The 16,504-nt window shown below is 39.5% G+C and overlaps 1 protein-coding gene and 1 non-coding gene across 7 annotated transcripts; one reads left to right on the forward strand and one right to left on the reverse strand.

The window, feature by feature from the left end:
- The first annotated feature begins 371 nt into the window (after nucleotides 1–371).
- On the forward strand, nucleotides 372–444 carry trnaa-cgc (transfer RNA alanine (anticodon CGC)). Its single transcript has one exon. It is a non-coding gene; the product is annotated as a tRNA-Ala (tRNA).
- Nucleotides 445–1,144: 700 nt separating this feature from the next.
- On the reverse strand, nucleotides 1,145–16,237 carry LOC108918823 (tetratricopeptide repeat protein 31-like). Of its 6 annotated transcripts, none has more exons than XM_018726403.2 (18): nucleotides 16,197–16,226; nucleotides 15,228–15,315; nucleotides 13,762–13,837; nucleotides 12,655–12,845; nucleotides 11,281–11,361; nucleotides 10,110–10,163; nucleotides 9,808–9,927; nucleotides 8,957–9,127; nucleotides 8,653–8,710; nucleotides 8,428–8,518; nucleotides 7,706–7,847; nucleotides 7,420–7,524; nucleotides 7,143–7,233; nucleotides 6,187–6,349; nucleotides 4,159–4,233; nucleotides 3,917–4,019; nucleotides 2,942–3,057; nucleotides 1,145–2,602 (listed from the first exon to the last, which is right to left on the reverse strand). In XM_018726403.2, the coding sequence occupies exons 2-18, from the start codon at nucleotides 15,246–15,248 to the stop codon at nucleotides 2,482–2,484; spliced, it is 1,779 nt and encodes a 592-aa protein (XP_018581919.2). In that variant the 5' UTR covers nucleotides 15,249–15,315; nucleotides 16,197–16,226; the 3' UTR covers nucleotides 1,145–2,481. The 6 variants fall into 6 exon arrangements, with proteins under 6 accessions (XP_018581919.2, XP_018581918.2, XP_018581920.2 ...); XM_018726402.2 differs by lacking the exon at nucleotides 16,197–16,226 and adding an exon at nucleotides 15,653–16,158; XM_018726404.2 differs by lacking the exon at nucleotides 13,762–13,837.
- Between the last annotated feature and the right edge of the window lie 267 nt (nucleotides 16,238–16,504).

A 16,504-nucleotide genomic window follows, 5' to 3' on the forward strand; every position in this document is an offset into this window, starting at 1 on the left:
GGGCGTAAAGCTGGAGGGGGAGGGGGAGGGGACACAACCAGGATGGGACACCCGTCCGTCGCAAGGCACCCCAAGCGGGACTCGAACCCCAGACCCACTGGAGAGCAGGACCTGGTCCAACCCAGTGATGGTGATGCAAATGAAGGCAAATTTATCCTGTAATTTCACAGACCACAGATAAGGACTGCCATTTGCCATACAGTCTAGAAAAAAAAACCAGTTTATTTGTTTGAAAAATTTTCTTTTGACACCTGCTAAGAAACTAGTGCCGTTTGTGCATTGCTGTTGCTATAGACAAGCCCGGAGTATACGAAAAGGTCCCACCGAGATTTGAACGGGGATCACTGGATCCTGTCAACTGCCGGTAGTGAGGGGAATTAGCTCAAGTGGTAGAGCGCTCGCTTCGCATGCGAGAGGTAGTGGGATCGATACCCGCATTCTCCACATGTTTTATAGGGCTCGCGCCAAGGTCTCCGCTGCCGCCGTTCGCCCTGACACACGTGCTCCAAAGACGTGAGCAGCAAGCCGCGTATTCGAAGTTTGCCGACTTCTTCCGATATCAGTGTGGACTCGCAACAAAATCAGTGCTGTTTGCGCTGAAAACCACGCAGACCTTGTTGGGACTTTTAAAAGAGGTATCTGAGTGGCTGTAGGGCCCATTGCATTCACTGTATTCCTCCTTCAGTAATAGTCAATGTTGTGCCAGCTTACACAACATTCACACCAAACTCTCCAATGGCAAGAAAATGTTAAAATAAGGCAAGTCTGTCTACATTTTAAAGGAGACTGGACTGAACAGCATTTTAATGCAGAAGAAAATCGCAGAAAAATTAATACGTTGTATATTTGCTCTTCAAGGTTCCTCAGGAACTTTTACACATTTTTATGCTAATAGTCTAATTTAAGGGGGGGTGCGGTGGCGCAGTGGGTTGGCCCACAGTCCTGCTCTCCGGTGGGTCTGGGGTTCGAGTCCCGCTTGGGGTGCCTTGCGACGGACTGGCGTCCCGTCCTGGGTGTGTCCCCTCCCCCTCCGGCCTTGCGCCCTGTGTTACCGGGTTGGCTCCGGTTCCCCGCGACCTCGTTTGGGACAAGCAGTTCTGAAAATGTGTGTGTGTGTGTGTGTGTGTGTGTGTGTGTGGTCTAATTTAACTTCAAGTTGAGAACATTTTAAATAAATTAATTTTGAGGTTAATTTTTTACAAGGACTCACAAACACCTTCTTTATTGTAAGTCTACAGCTGTACAGAAATTAATCTTTAAATATAAGCAGTCCTCGACTTAGAACATGAGAATAATGAGAACCTGGACTTACAACAACAACAACAACAACAACGTGTCAATCAACCTCATTATACTTGCATATTTTCCGGTCCCGATGCTTACTTGTAACGTCTAATAATGACTGCCATCTAATAATCAGCTGGCTGCACTGTGGCAAGGCACCATATGTCTTATTGTTTGGATCTCAATCAGTGTTTGACTCTCTAGCAGTGACTTTTATTTACGAAAACATTTTATCTGCAGTACATCTTGCTCCATTCAATTCACTTTTTTATATCTAAAATGGCAAAAACCCGAGTATTCCAGTGGCGCACAAAAGAAAAAGCAAAAGAAATTAAAGTGAAAAGAATAGTGCAGCACGACAGTATAATACTCCATTGTATATTACTATTCTGTACTAATATTAAGATGAATACTATTTGAAATTAATCTAAAATATAACAAAGTGATATTACACAACATTGCATTCCTACATGTTATTTATATATCTGTATTAAGAATTTGCAACTTCCAACAAAGTAGAATTAACAACAAGGTTACTGGATGAACGACCTTGGAACCCTGTCATTATTCAAGGACTTCCTGAACAAACAAACTAAACATTTGGGATGTTTAAAATGCCCTTCTCCAGCTCTTGTAAAACTATTCATTAAGCACAGTTAAGACCATAATGAACCCTTCAGATGCGCTTTCCTAACATTTATGCTCATCCATATGACAAAATTCTATCTATGCTGAATAGACAGAATAGTGTACATGAACCCCATTCTACAGCTGGCCATTCTATTATGTAGCAACAATATCATTTGTTTCATTTCACATTCAGTTTAACTCTATTTTGCCATTTTCTGACTGGTTTTGATGGTTAAGCACAGTTTTTGGTTTTCATTATTGTCTCAGTTCATATTTCAAAGCAGTGCTGTTGCCTTCTGTACAGCAGAAGGGTTAAAAATCCAATAAAAAGCTAAATTCCGGGTGCTATACAATAATGTGGAACATATACTGAGAATAACTATTCTTTTAGCAACTTTTACCTTGACTATTTCTTATTTTTTTGGTTTTAAAAGTTATAAGGTCGTCTTATACTCTGGATCAGAAAATTTGATGGTGTCAATGCCCCCCATCTTGCGCAATCACAGAATCATCTTCATTATTCATTAAGAAACTGAACACCTCATCACTTGGGGGTTGTAGCCCACATCAGGAGACTGCCTTGATCCTGTCAATGCCCTTGTGCTCTGGAACATGTTTGTAGGTGCACCTCTCCTTCTTGATACATCCATTGTTACGCCAGTAGATACACTCCTCAGTGAACTTTTTTCTGCAACAATGAGTACAGGATGGCAGGGGTCACAATAAAGTTATTTGCATTTGCATTGTCTGAAATCATACTGGTTTGAGCCTTGGTGAAACAAATATGTAAGCATATTAATATCTGTTACACTGTCCACCAGTAAATTTTACTAGAACCCAAGAAAAATGTGTACTAGTATTCATTCAATATTGATTTTATTGTTTTTACAGATTTTTTTTTTTTTTTAACAAAGACATCTTCATATTAAAATTTGATTGTGTGGTTTGCTCAGGAAGTACTAGTAGCTGGGTTTTATATCCTATAAGGATAGCGTGCTTCTTATGCTGGTATCCATTCTGTACTTACGAGGTCGGCGGCTGGCTAAGGGTAGGTTCAGAAACAGCAGACTTGGATATCCCTAGATGCGTGTGGATTTTGTCTGGATAACGCACAATGAGTGCTGTGCCTTCAATCATCATTCCCTGGTAAAATAAAAAAAGGACACAAAAAGGCGACAATCTGTCACAGTCTAATTTATGTGACATTCTCTTGTCCCTTTTAATTGCATGACTGATAGGGATTAAAAATTAAAGCCAATTTCTTTGGCTTTCTTCTACTAGGAATTCTGGAAGGTTTGGACACCCTTCTGAAAGTTATTAGAACATGTTGCATGACCACACTTGTGATATACTGTAACTTTTTGACCTTGAACCCAAGCTCTGTATATACAGACATATTTGCAATCCCTCAGTGTACTACTTGTATGTCGTTGTGACCCTGTGCTGTTCATTAATTAAAGCCAATTTGATGGTTCTATATTGCATAGGGCAAACAACATGAAAAGACAAGTCCATTCACATCTGTGGCAATGGAGGTTTCAAAAGCTGGGGAGTTTGGCCATGTACTAATGTAAATTTCCATTTGAACCAGCTTTTACCGCAACACGTGTTTACTCCTTGTTACACTGCTGAGGTATCCAGACCAATCCCAATGTTCTCATGAAATGTACTGTCTCTTAGAGGGCTCCATGTGAAACAGCTCCATAATTGTACTGTATGTGCAAGCTGATCTTAACTTTCCTCCCTCAACAGGCGGCTTTCGGTCAAAATAAATCAAGGCTTTACAGACAGAAAACACCTTTACAAACGAGCCCTTTTTTATTCTTCATTACACTCCATTATGCCATTACTTTAAAAACGGTACAGTGGTGACCCACAGTACTAGCTTACTATATTTTTTCCTGCCAGTATGAGCTGTACCACTATTCTTCTAATTAAGACAGTTCATTGTAAGCAGGTAGATCTGAATCAGACCCTCTCCGATGAGCTCCCTCACACTTACATTCCTCTCCCGGATGGCCTTCTCACAGTGCTCCTTTCGGGTGTAGTTGACAAAGGCACATCGCCTTGCTGGCAGAAACTTCACACTGTGGATTTTACCAGCACTGCAGGACAACCAAATGGAACAAGTATGAATGTGACTATCCAGAACGGAGTGAATCACCACACTATTTTTCCTGCTGGAATTGCTACCTTCCAATTTAATTCATTTACTTCATCAGTCATGGGTCACAGGAGACTCACGTGCTGAATAGGTCACAAATCATTGACTCTGTTATGGAAGGAACCAAGCAGCCCACCCAGATGGGGAACAGATCTCTAGGAATACAGACAGTAGACAGAGATGACAGCAACTTTGCAAAACAAATAACACAAAATGTTATTAAACTTTCTGATGCCAGGACATTCAGTATGGAACTGCACAAACGGTGAGTTAAGAAATCCTACACAAGTGTCGTCAGAACTGAATAGACCGTTTCAGCATTTTTTTGACACACTTCAGACTATACCATGTATACTCCCTTAAGATTAATGGCTAATTGTAAACACATTCCTTGGATAAGACTATGATTGCTGCCAAATGTACTGGCACCTATACAATTTCAACTACATGTTTTAAGATTAAAAAAAACAAAGAAAATACTCCAGATTTTATCTGCTTCAGTGAAAACTTTAAAATACATTCCTGAAAACATTCTCTGAAAGCTTAGCAGTTTTGTGTAGAAAAAAAAAAAAGGCTTGGAAAAAATCAACAGCACCTAAGAACCAGTACTTGGATGCACAGTCTTTAGAGGTTTCAGTTTGCCTGCTGCATCATTCCTGTGTTTCTGTTGTCTGCAAGCACAGGGTTGATTTGCTGAAAGAATAACACATAGGAGCTAAACGGAACTTTGCAAAAAATAAAATTTACTTGATGCTCAGTCTTTCTAGGAAAAGACAGTGAAACAAATTACAGTTGCTTGGAAATGCGAATAAGCCCAATGGTTACAGCGGGCGAAATGAGGCCTTCAAAGACAGCACCCTCCAGAGTCCAACACAGGCGACATCCCATAAGGCTGCAAGCTTGCTGTGTTGCCTCAAACTGGGGGTCTTGAATGTGCACATGCCATCACAAAAAGTGAAGACTGTCAAGTGATTTTGGAGCGCAATGTCCAAATCATCCCTCTTCAGTGGCACTGAAGAATTAGAAAAATTTGTAGCTGCAGAGTGGGTAAAAATTTTAGTAGGAAGGGACAGCAAGCTAATTTTGTCCAAGCAATTTATTCCTGCACAAAAATGCAAAGCTTTGACCTTTATTAGTCTTTTGGAGATTTAAGTTGTCACTGAAACTAGGAAAATGAGAATTAAATTTCTGTTTTAAAAGATATGGTTTAAAATCGCTTGGGAGTCAATTAATTTCAAAACTGAAAATTTAAAACTTCAGTTAATGCATGTACAGCAAGATCAATATACAAAAACAGGATTGTGAAGTTCAAAGTTCAAATTTGAATTCAAATGTTGTCGAACTTTGAAAGATCTTGGCAGATCTAAATCGAACCGTCGGATTTTATCAGTGCTTTTTTGACGGATACAGATTTGATGTGGGGAAAAAAAATGGAGTCAAAGCAACGAAGCTTGTAAGCTTATAAACTTTATTTTATATGTATGTGTGTTGCTGTCCGCAAGTCTAGGCACACTTCAGAGAGACTGATAATTAATGACTGGACAGCGCTACATGTGCACCAGTATACACCTTGATATGCAAATCACTACTAAATGATTTGCGCATATATTCGCATATCAATTACACTGCAAAATGCATTAGGTCTACTTTGTAAGACTTTGTATACCATGTATTTCATTGTGGTTTTTTGAGCAGCATAAGGCGATTTGTGTAAATTCACATATACACAGCTTGTTTCAAGTTTTTAAGTGGAAATACTCATATTGATGTTAATGAATGGTTGTATTCTGACTCGTATTGAATTTCAGCATTAACTAATATTTTTTGAATTTCTGAAAAGGAAAAATACTCCTGTCCATAAGGCTGAAACCGAATATTTATATTTTAATTATCTCTTAATAATGCAGTTCAGTGAAAATTATACTTTCAATTTTATTTTTCATAAAAAAAACTACATCCACATTCACATCCATACCGCAGCCAACGGATGCGGATTTTGATCAGCTCCGTCAAACCCCTACATGAAAATACTGTAGTTCAAGTGGAATCAGGCACAGAAGCCGGCTTAAATAAAAAACTATGAATAAATGGACAGCAGGCGGTCTTACGGTTTAGTTTGGTTTGGCGCGCATTTGGCTTTTTGTTTGGGCTGAGGCTGTGCTGACACGGCTCTGGAGCTGAAATTGTCCTTCCTCTCTGAAAGGTCCAACTCCTCCTCTGCAGACCCGCCAGCACTGAGGAGAGGGAGTAAGGTGCCAGCTGGCTGTTTATCTGCAGAACGCATAGAGAATACAGCCTTTTGACACTGGGGTAACTCACATTCACAACGATGCCATGTTCTGTAGTACGGAGAAGCCGGCCAAACAACTATTATTTAAATATAACAATAGCAGCATGGCACTAAGCATCACGTCTTGTATCAGAAATGTCAATTTCCAGCAGTCAGTGAACAATTAATCTCACATTCATGAATTCGCCTCAATTTCTGCTACTATTATTAAGTTGCTCGACTATTATCCACCCATTGAGCCAAAGATCAGATCATTCTCAAAAAAAAAATATCATCCCATCGCTAGCCTGCGCCCAGAAGATTTAATTTTCACACTAAGTAGAGAATTAATTAACATAAAAAGACAAACAATAAAAGTTGAAATATATTCTCTCAGTTGGCTGGTTGATTCCATGTTACGAGCAATATCAATCTGATAATTTCACACATTTTCCCATTCCAGACTGCGTTCAATTGACAAAACTGCAATAGGCAGTAAATTTCCAACTAAAAATTCAGCAAGAAGCAAGTCTGTATTTTTACATTAGGAATGACATCAAATTTTTGTATGGCTATGCAAATCCACTCTCACATTTTACATATTTTCACAAGATGCTATGACAGGCCTGTTAGGCAACTCCCTCACTCTGGTACAAGCATGAAATGCGACAGAACATAGAAACATCATACAACTGTGCTAGTTCCACCTGTGCCATAATCTGTTCATTCTTTCTCTGATCCATTGACTCAGGCCTACAGTTCTTCCAACCAACACCTTTCAGGAAAAGTACACACCTTGAAGGTTAGAAACGGCCTCCAGAGCTTTCTCTACAGTTCCATGGACAATCAGCATGTTGGAGCCATGTTCTCGGGAAAAACCCATTTCCTGCAAGAACCCACGACAAACTGGGGCATTAATGAGAAGGTTCCTTCACTTACAGGTTGATTCCAAGTTCAAGAGTACATTACTCCACTCGACATTCATAAACTGAACATTGCTAGGTTAGTTAATGACCAGCAAAAGTAACAATAGCACGGAAGTGATTAACGACAAGGAAAGTAAACTGTTTACCATAAGATGCATAATCTGCACTCTCATCAGCTCCTGGGCAGCATCTGTGCAGGTTGGGTCCTGTTTGAGCACCTCTCTGAAGGCCAGCGTTGCCTCGCAGTACCTCTATAGGACAAGCAGACACACACGTCAACTCTGTGCATTAACCAGTCCCTTCTCAGAAACACTGAAACTATTGAACTACACTGGTGTTCCAAATCTAAGTTCAATAAAATCTCTTTTTTCCATTCTAAAATAATTATAGGTTTTTAAACAGTCAGAGAACAACAGCCAAGGGGCCAATTACCTTCAGGCCGGCAAGTGCTCGTCCTCTCCTGTAATAGCCTTTGATCCAGCCAGGACACATGGCAAGGGTGATGTCAGCATCATTCAGGGCCTTCTCATATTGCTGCAGCTTCTCGTAGCAGAAAGAGCGATTGCCAAAAAATCTAAGACAAACAGAGAATCAGAGAGAGCTCTTATTACACTGTGGTGCACATTTCAAAACTAAGGCTGATGACTAACAAAGCCAGCAGCTGAGTGTGCATGCTTAAATAAATAAATCAAATCACAGGAAAGTTACGTTTTTTTGAAGGATTTTGAAGGGATTCCTGTCTAAGGGAAATTCCCTCACAAGAAGGAAAATGATGTGTGACACTGTGGTGAAGGAAACACAGAAAAACATGAACATGAAATCAGCCAGTCTATTCATCACTGGCAAAGCGGGGTAAACCTGTTGGCACCACTGACAACTGAACCATTTACACAACCTATAAACCATACATAATATTAACATGCACAGCGAGACATGACATGACAGTAATTTACTTGCCTTCATTCATAAAAACATATATTCATATGGAGATGACCTGATCTCACAGCACCTTAGTAGTCATCCCAACCCCACAGAACTGACAGAGTCATGACAACCAATAATGATGCATTATGGTGCACTAAAAACTGAAACTCAACCCAAATCCTAACCTCTGGCAATATGGACAGGGACTGGAAGCTTAAAAATCTCCTTACCTAAACTCCTTAGGGTTGCACTTTATGGCTTCGGTAAAATACATCACTGCCATTTCAAAGCGTCCAGTAGCTGCAAACTGATTTGCCATAACTGGGGAAAAAATAGAGGAAGGAAGTTTCTTTCCAGCCCTTACAGTAAGAACACTACTAAAAAAAAAAAACCTTAGAAGTAAAGATGTTGCTCTAAGTCTAGTCTCTTTGTCGTGTCAGTGACACACCACTCACCAGCCTGTTGCATGCCCTTGGTCTGGACTTCCTCAACATTGTTAACCATGGCATTTTGCTGGAGTTTATGGAAAAGTTCAGTTGTTCAGAGGAAATTATGCAAATGCACTGTTATTTTTTTTAAAGGCAAGAGAATGCACTACACAGGTAAATAAACAATACAGCTGAAGTTCTTCAGACATCTTAAAAGCCATCAAGTGATGTGTCACAACGGCACAAGTGGTGTGACCTTATCTGAGAAGTGTATGGCTGTGCTTTGAGGTCACGAGAAACACTCAGCTTCTGGTTCCAGCATCTTACTAACCTGATCCTCTTCGCCTTCAGCCAGCTCCGCCGGATACTTCTCCTCGTTCTCCTGTAGCTGGCAGACAGACACAATCTTTTTCTCGTTCTTATCAGGCTTTTGCTCAGCTTCCAAGGTATAATTTGCAATTTTAGCTGCTCTTGCAAAGAAGGAGCTTTTCAGGTCCAGCTCCTGGAAGGAGAAGGTAACAGTCAGAATCCGTACTCCCACTGCAGTACCCTTACCCTGGGTACTTACCTTGTATTGTTCCTGTTAAAATTACCAAGCTGTATAAATGGAGGAATTTCTTGTAAACTACTTATTAAAAAAAACAATAAAATAAAAATGAAATTTTAAGTCACTTTAGGTAAAAGCATCAGCTACATGCACAAATAGAGCTGTAATAATAAAAGAACTAGAACCAGTGTGTGACACTTGCCATTTATTCCCAATGTTGACCAGCTGATTTTTAATTTGCCTGTGTTGTGCAGGCTAAAAAGTGCAATACAGTGCACTTTACCTAAAGACCTGCATTTGATAAGTTGATTGAACTGTGAAAAGCACAAAGCTGCATTTCATTGCTTTAGAACAAAAGTTCTGTTAAGTAGATAAATGTCAACACGGGCTAAAGATGTAATGGTCAAAGTGAAGTTTTAACCCGACATTTGAAAAAGTCAAGCCGCAGAAAGAGTAAACTATATCTATAGATATATACATAACCAAATAAGATGCATAGACACTTTTTTCTACTTTCTGTGGAGAACCTGGAACCATATTTATTGAGTTCATTTCTCTGGTCAGGCCGATGGGCCAAAGAGCTCCAGCGTCTCCTTCTCTACCAGAAGTCCAAAAGGCTACTGAGGGACCCTTACCCCAAATTCACTGGGCAAAGCCTCCTCTTCGTCCTTGCTGGACTCATTGCTGTTGTCTGGGCCCCTACCCTGGACGGTGTCGTCCCCACTCTTTGAGGTTTTGGGCATCTGATTGAATCCCTGTAAGATCATGGGAGAGTCAAGACATTTCCTGTGGTTGTTGCAGCACGAGCACTTGATGCCGAAGTGGAGAAAACAGCATTCCGTGTCAAATTTTTATCAGAACACTTCTGCTGGTGTGGACAAATGACTGTGCAGTAAACTTTAAGAGCTTTACCTAGGAAGCGATCGCAACTGCTTACCTTTACATTTTTTTCTTTTGCACTGTCATTCTTTTGGCGCTTCTCTTTTTGTCTCTGGCAGAAGAAAAAGGAAAAAATGAGAAAATTATTGTATGTGTAAAGAGGTCACTGATCAAGCTCCCTGCAAGGAACAGGTCTGCAGCAGTTATAGAACCATCTTACTAACTTAAGTAGTAACGTTAACATGTTGAAGAGGTCTAACGGATTCTGTCCTGTCACATCCAAGATTGTGCAGAAGGAACCTTAAAGTTTTTGTGCAGTGTTGGGAAGTTATATTTCCCTATTAAAAGGCATGGGGCAGAACAAAAACACTTTACATTTGAACTAGCGTGAAAATATAAAAACTACCCCATTGCCTATGCTGCTTAAAAAAAAAGTTTTGGTTCTTTTTTGTTAAATGAACAATGGCAATAAAAAGAGAAGAGAAAAGAAAAAAAAAAAAAGAAAACTTTAAAACATTTTGAAACAATTGCTCCCCCACCCATACTTTATGCTCAAGATTATCTACCTGGTTCAAATAATGAAAAAACTGAATACACATTAAATTTAATGGAAGAATCAAGTTAAGGGGTTGGGTATATGTTCCCTAGTATATATGAAAATAAAGCAAACAGAGCACACAGAAGCTTACTAAAGTAGTTATGTTTTTTGTAACATGACTGACACATTTTGGCAGGATTTTTTCATCATCACAACTGCACAGGTATACAACTGTACAACTATACACACACACACACACACACACAGACACACCATCTGAAATCGCTCGTCCCATACAAGGTCGTGGGGAGGCTGGAGCCTAACCCGGCAACACAGTGCATAAGGCTGGAGGGGGAGGGGACACACCCAGGACAGGACGCCAGTTCATCGCAAGGCACCCCAAGCAGAACTCGAACCCCAGACCCACCGGAGAGCAGGACCCGGTCAAACCCACCGCACCACCGCGTCCCTCCACAGCTATACATAACTATATATATACACAACTATGATCAAGACGTTACGTAACTATATAACCCTCGTCAGATGCCGATGAAGGCATCCCACCGAAACATGTGAGCAAATTTGCAAATGGAAGCATGCACTGTAACAAGTGTTTTCCGTACTGTAGGGGGAAAAAAGTAATATGTAAGAGCAAGTCACAAGCAGCCAGGCCTAGAGGAAGACGACTCACCAACTTATCCCTTTTCTTCTCTGCTTTTTCTTTCTGTCTTTCCTCTTCCTCAACTAATTCTTGCTCATTTCCTTCTGCCTCCTGTTAATAAAAACATTAATCATGGCACTCATCCTCCTTGGACAGTTAAAAAAAAATGTTTGTATAAACATCAAACTCATAAAATCTAGAGCCTGTGCAGAAGAACTAGCGTTAACGAACCAGCCCGAGCAATAATCCTTTTTTTCTACAACTACCTTACTTAATGCTGCAGTAGCAGGGACATAAAGTGCTAGGTAAATTTCCTCATATACCTTCTTTATAGTGTAATGTACACAACACCCTATCTACACGATTAAATGTTTTCCTGCCCCTGATTACTTCTGAAGGAGAATACACCTAGTCCCATAATGTAAAAGAATCATTTTAAGCTTTGCCATTATGGAATGTAGCCCAGAAACAGAAAGATAAGAATTACATAGGAGCAACTTTTATATACAGGTAGACAGAACAGTAAGAACTGCTAATTTCCCCCCGCCCTTGACTATGGAAATGCCATTAATACAGAGAAAACCTATAATGCATAATGTATGTTCATTTGAACTTGTCTTCAACAACCATCATTCCTATTTCATGTAGATTTCATTCACCTACAAGGGAACTCATATACTCATTGCGAGAAGGAATTTCCGGCCCGATCAGCAAGGCATAACTTTTGTTGAGAATTAAAATAAACCCTTTTAAAAGGGCTGCGTGATATTTCAAATCACACTGACATTTTAAGGAATTTTATTTGACTAGAACTGGTTCATGTCATTCATCTGCGACTAATGAGACATTCTTATGCCAACAGCCCATAACAGAGACAATAAGGGAAACTCTGACCTCACATAATGGTTACAGTTTACTTTAGAAAATTATTTATTTTTATTTCTTAGGTAAATGTAATTAAACTGTACACAGTATAGCTTACTGTATTATGCACAAACTGTACTGTGCTACAAACATTCAGCCAATTCACCCGTGAAAAGGAACTAAAAACAAAATTTTTTTTAAAAAATCTTAACTTCTAGTTCAGGGCTTTGTGAATCATTTGTAAGATGCAATATGATTGGAAAAGTAGACAGTAGACGCATTACATGACAAATTGAGTTTATACAACAATGATTATTACACATGATTTATCTGCTGTTTACATATATTTTAATTTGTGTAATCTTGTTTACCCAGATGCTTTTTACGACACCAAAAACTATTAATCTTACTTGTGTTCAAAAATTACAGAGAAATATTAGTAAGGGCTGTTTTCCTGTATCTCTTTCCAGACATTTAAAAATCCAGAAACAAAAAAAAAATGAAAGCTCATTTATGAGAAGTGGAGCAGTACATTCTTACCTTAGAAGTAACCGCTCCGGGTTCATTTCTGTGACGTGACGGAGAGGCCCTTTTCTTTAAACGGGTTCTGTGAAACTCTCTGAAATTGTTGGGGAACCCATAACATGATTTCGTTTCCTTAGTATCTATACAATCATTTTTCATGTCGTCACAGTCGACATTCTCACGGAAGGCGGTCACACATCTTGGATCTGCAAGAAACATAGGAAAGAAATATTACAGAAATAACTGTACACGTACGCAAACCTAGCGCTGTAAATGCGCTTGGACAAGGATTTCGGCTAAACGAAGGTTAATAACAACAACAGAAAAAATATGCAATTAGGATGTTTGTGTTTTGTCATTGACACCAGTGTTCATCATAGTGTTTGTCACAGGGAAAGAACAACTCAGCCACTTTAGGGAGGGTACATGCTAATAATAATAATAACAAGAAGAATAATTTTCAAAATTTCTGTTAAACCTCAGCAAGGGATCCAAATCAACACCACTGTGCCAAACAAGCACAAATTTCCGACATCTTTCAGACTAGTCGCACTATAAAGAATCAGCATTAAAATGACTGCATGTACACCAGTAATACTAACACATTCACAGCAAATATAAATAGCAAATTCAAGCTGCTTTTGCACCTGGCAATATATCCTTTTTTTTGTGACCAGATTAGCTGCAGCCTTGAGATTTGAGGACAATAACTCAATGTGTCTTTGTATTGAGTTCCCTAGGTGTAATGATATTAATGCCCTCTGCAGACAAAACTAAACATGAGCACAGGCAACACAGGGATCGTAATCCAGCCTATCCGGAAGGCCCTAAAGGCTGGGACTGGTTTCCCCTGATCATCCACATGCCATCTGCTCCCAGCCTGAAAGACACTAGGCTCAAAGACAGTCGAATGCATGATGGATATTTCCTCATTCACTGGTGTTGTGACACTGACTCGGTGCCATGAACACCGAGAGAGCATTTGCTTGCTTTCACAAAAAAATAACTCGGCCAGCTCTCCCAGTTGTGACTATTCGTTTCTTCAAAGCGAAATTAAAAGTGAAGTTATAACACGAATGTGTTTCAGCCACAGGCCTTCCTTAGCGTGTCATGACATCCTACCTAGTAACATTGGACGAAAGGTACGGTAAAGGTCAGATTTTACATGCGGTGTAGAAATAGCGCGTTGACATGGACCCTGCATGAAGGGGGAAAAAAACAATACATGTTAGAAAATAAATTTAACCTTAACATTACTGAATATTTTGTAACCCACTGAGTACCAATGCAGTCAAAAGTGAGCCCACAACTAAACTGTTTGTTTTACCGTTTTCTGTTGCAGTAATTCCCCATTTTTACACACAGTTACACAATGTTAGCCCCTGCTGGTACTCAGCATTACATTGCATCACTGGCGACCTTTCACAAACAATGAAACAAAATGCTGAAAAATAATAAAAAAAAAAAATAATCTGACATCTGGTTCCTGCAACATACGAAATGAAAGGCACACTGAGGACGTTTCTGAACTCAGCTGTACTCCCAGGGTTAAAATTAATTTTAAATGGACAATAGCTGCATATATACAAACCAATTTTTCGATTTTTATTTACTTTTTCCACTCAAGGCACACCACAGAGACAAACGCACATAACACTAAAACATTTCAGCACAGCACTACAAAGCACAAATGCCCACAGACAAAAACGATAAATGTTGGGAGAACACTGTATTCAAAGAACATTAAGTGCACATAGGAAAATGTATCTAGTGAGCAGGAATTGCAGAAAAAATAAAAACAAAATAACTAAATGTACAAAAAATAAAGTACAGGTATACCCTGGTACACAGACTCCTGGTTTACAGATTTTCGCCATAACAACCTTCGAAATGTTGTACCCACGTTCGATGCACGCACCAGGTGCTCCTGGTATTAGATACCTTTTTCAGTGTTTGATGCAGACTTTTCCCCAATAACATAGAAGTCACAAGCCAATCAGCTGAAAACTTTTCAACAACATATGATAACCTCTTAATTTTGCTTCCCCCCCCCCAAGCTGTTTGATTACAGTTTTGAGAAATATTCCTTTATTGTTTGAAAACCCCCCCACATACCTCTATACATTTAAGAGGGGTCTCAAAACTCCTTTGACTCACTGTTCCACTGATCTCGTAAGAGCTCAATACACATGTATAAAAATAGTTAAACATAACAAAGACAATTATTTGTTTAATAATGCAAAAGTGTATATGCAGTAATTCATGGAACATATACTAGTTGATACGGTGGTTTGTGAGAAATTGACCGTACTCAATAATCACATCTGCATCCAAGTCACTCCAGGAATGTGTAATTTCTCCCTCGCTCCCATTTAAAATAAAGGGAAAGGACCCTCCAGTTTAGAGACTCTTGGTATATGGACCGTTTTCAGGAACAAACTGAATCCAAATAACAGGAATACCTGTATTTAGGCAGAGAAAGACAGGGTGTGTGACATAAAAAAAAAAAGCTATCAGTCAGCTACAGCAGCACTGAGGCAGTGATTCAAAGGCAGTCAGGACCCCAAGAATACACAAAGTGCTCTTACGTGTAATTCGAAGCATGCCATGTCTTCAGAATAACGACAGATGTCTGCAGAAGCAAAAACGAAAGACTCCGGACCACCACGACCCTGCCTAGGACAAGCAGTTATCAACAGTAAGTTCATCCGAGGTTTTCACAGAATTTACCGACGACAAAGCCGAGGGGTATCACTGTCTATAAGCTTTCAATATAAGAATTTGGATTTGCAAACAAACATGTATCAAAATCAAAACAACTTATTTATGCTTAAATACTCCCATTAACGAGTTCCTGTCTTTTTTTTTTTTTTTTTTTTTAAATTAAAATCTTTATTCACGAAATCAAACATCACAGCAATAGCACTATCATTCATATAAACACCGGCACAGCACCAAATACTACGCTCTCGGTCCGAGGACCTGTAAGTCCCCCCAGCGGTTGAACACTTACCTTATACTCATTTTTCCCAGAATGCAACTATTTATAAACAAATGAATTCCCCGCTTGAACTCTCAGTAATGCGGGTAGTTACAATATATACTGGCTGACCTTTTTCATCGGCTCTTATTTCATTTTGGACAACTCACTGTTACTATTCGCCAGGTGAGTATGATAAAGGAAGCATAACTAGTAAACCGTAAACGACAATTTTAGCAGCTCACATTTCCTTTTAATCAACACAGTGATACGACTCGGTTACGCAAACGAAGAGGATACTAGAAATGAAGGGCGATATAAATTTAGCATAATCTAACAAGACCGTTCGCGCTACAGAACAGCGCTGACGTTACGTCGCTGGTTATCAAATCAAAGTAACAAAAAGTTTCCTGTTTTCCACACCACGTGACCGCGCTGGCTAAACTTGCGAAACAAGCCTCTAAAACTAGGCTGTTAGTCGATATCCAGCCTCTCGCATTATATGTTAGCTGTATTCTAAGTGTTTGGTTTACAGTAAGACATAGTTTTAAAAACATAGACAAATAACGCTACGCACCTACCCCTTTACCTCCCCTCGTTGGCGCACCTCCGCTTCACTATAGCGCGCATGCGCACAAAATATGCAGTTCCACACAAAAGTTGAAATATTATTCTCACATTATATTTCCTTTTGTCTAATTATGCAGATAATGTTATTCATCTTATTTAATCAGTTGTGTTGCAGTTGTGATAATGTGTATTTTCATGTGGAGTGACAGACGCTGATTTTTAAACTCGATTTATTGCACACTGTGATGTTCAGTTCTTTAAAACACTGGCTATATCAACACGGGTCATAACACGAAAGCCAGTGTTATTTCATAA

This window comes from Scleropages formosus, chromosome 24 (assembly GCF_900964775.1).
Source record: "Scleropages formosus chromosome 24, fSclFor1.1, whole genome shotgun sequence".
NCBI classification, from domain to species: Eukaryota; Metazoa; Chordata; class Actinopteri; order Osteoglossiformes; family Osteoglossidae; genus Scleropages; species Scleropages formosus.

Excerpts from the sequence above, each read along its gene's own strand:
- LOC108918823 (XM_018726402.2), bottom strand. Across the intron at positions 13,838-15,227 it reads TGGCATGCTTCGAATTACAC|GGTCCATGTCAACGCGCTAT; the intron begins GTAAGAGCACTT and ends CCCTTCATGCAG. Across the intron at positions 4,234-6,186 it reads GCGCCAAACCAAACTAAACC|AGATCTGTTCCCCATCTGGG; the intron begins GTAAGACCGCCT and ends CTGTATTCCTAG.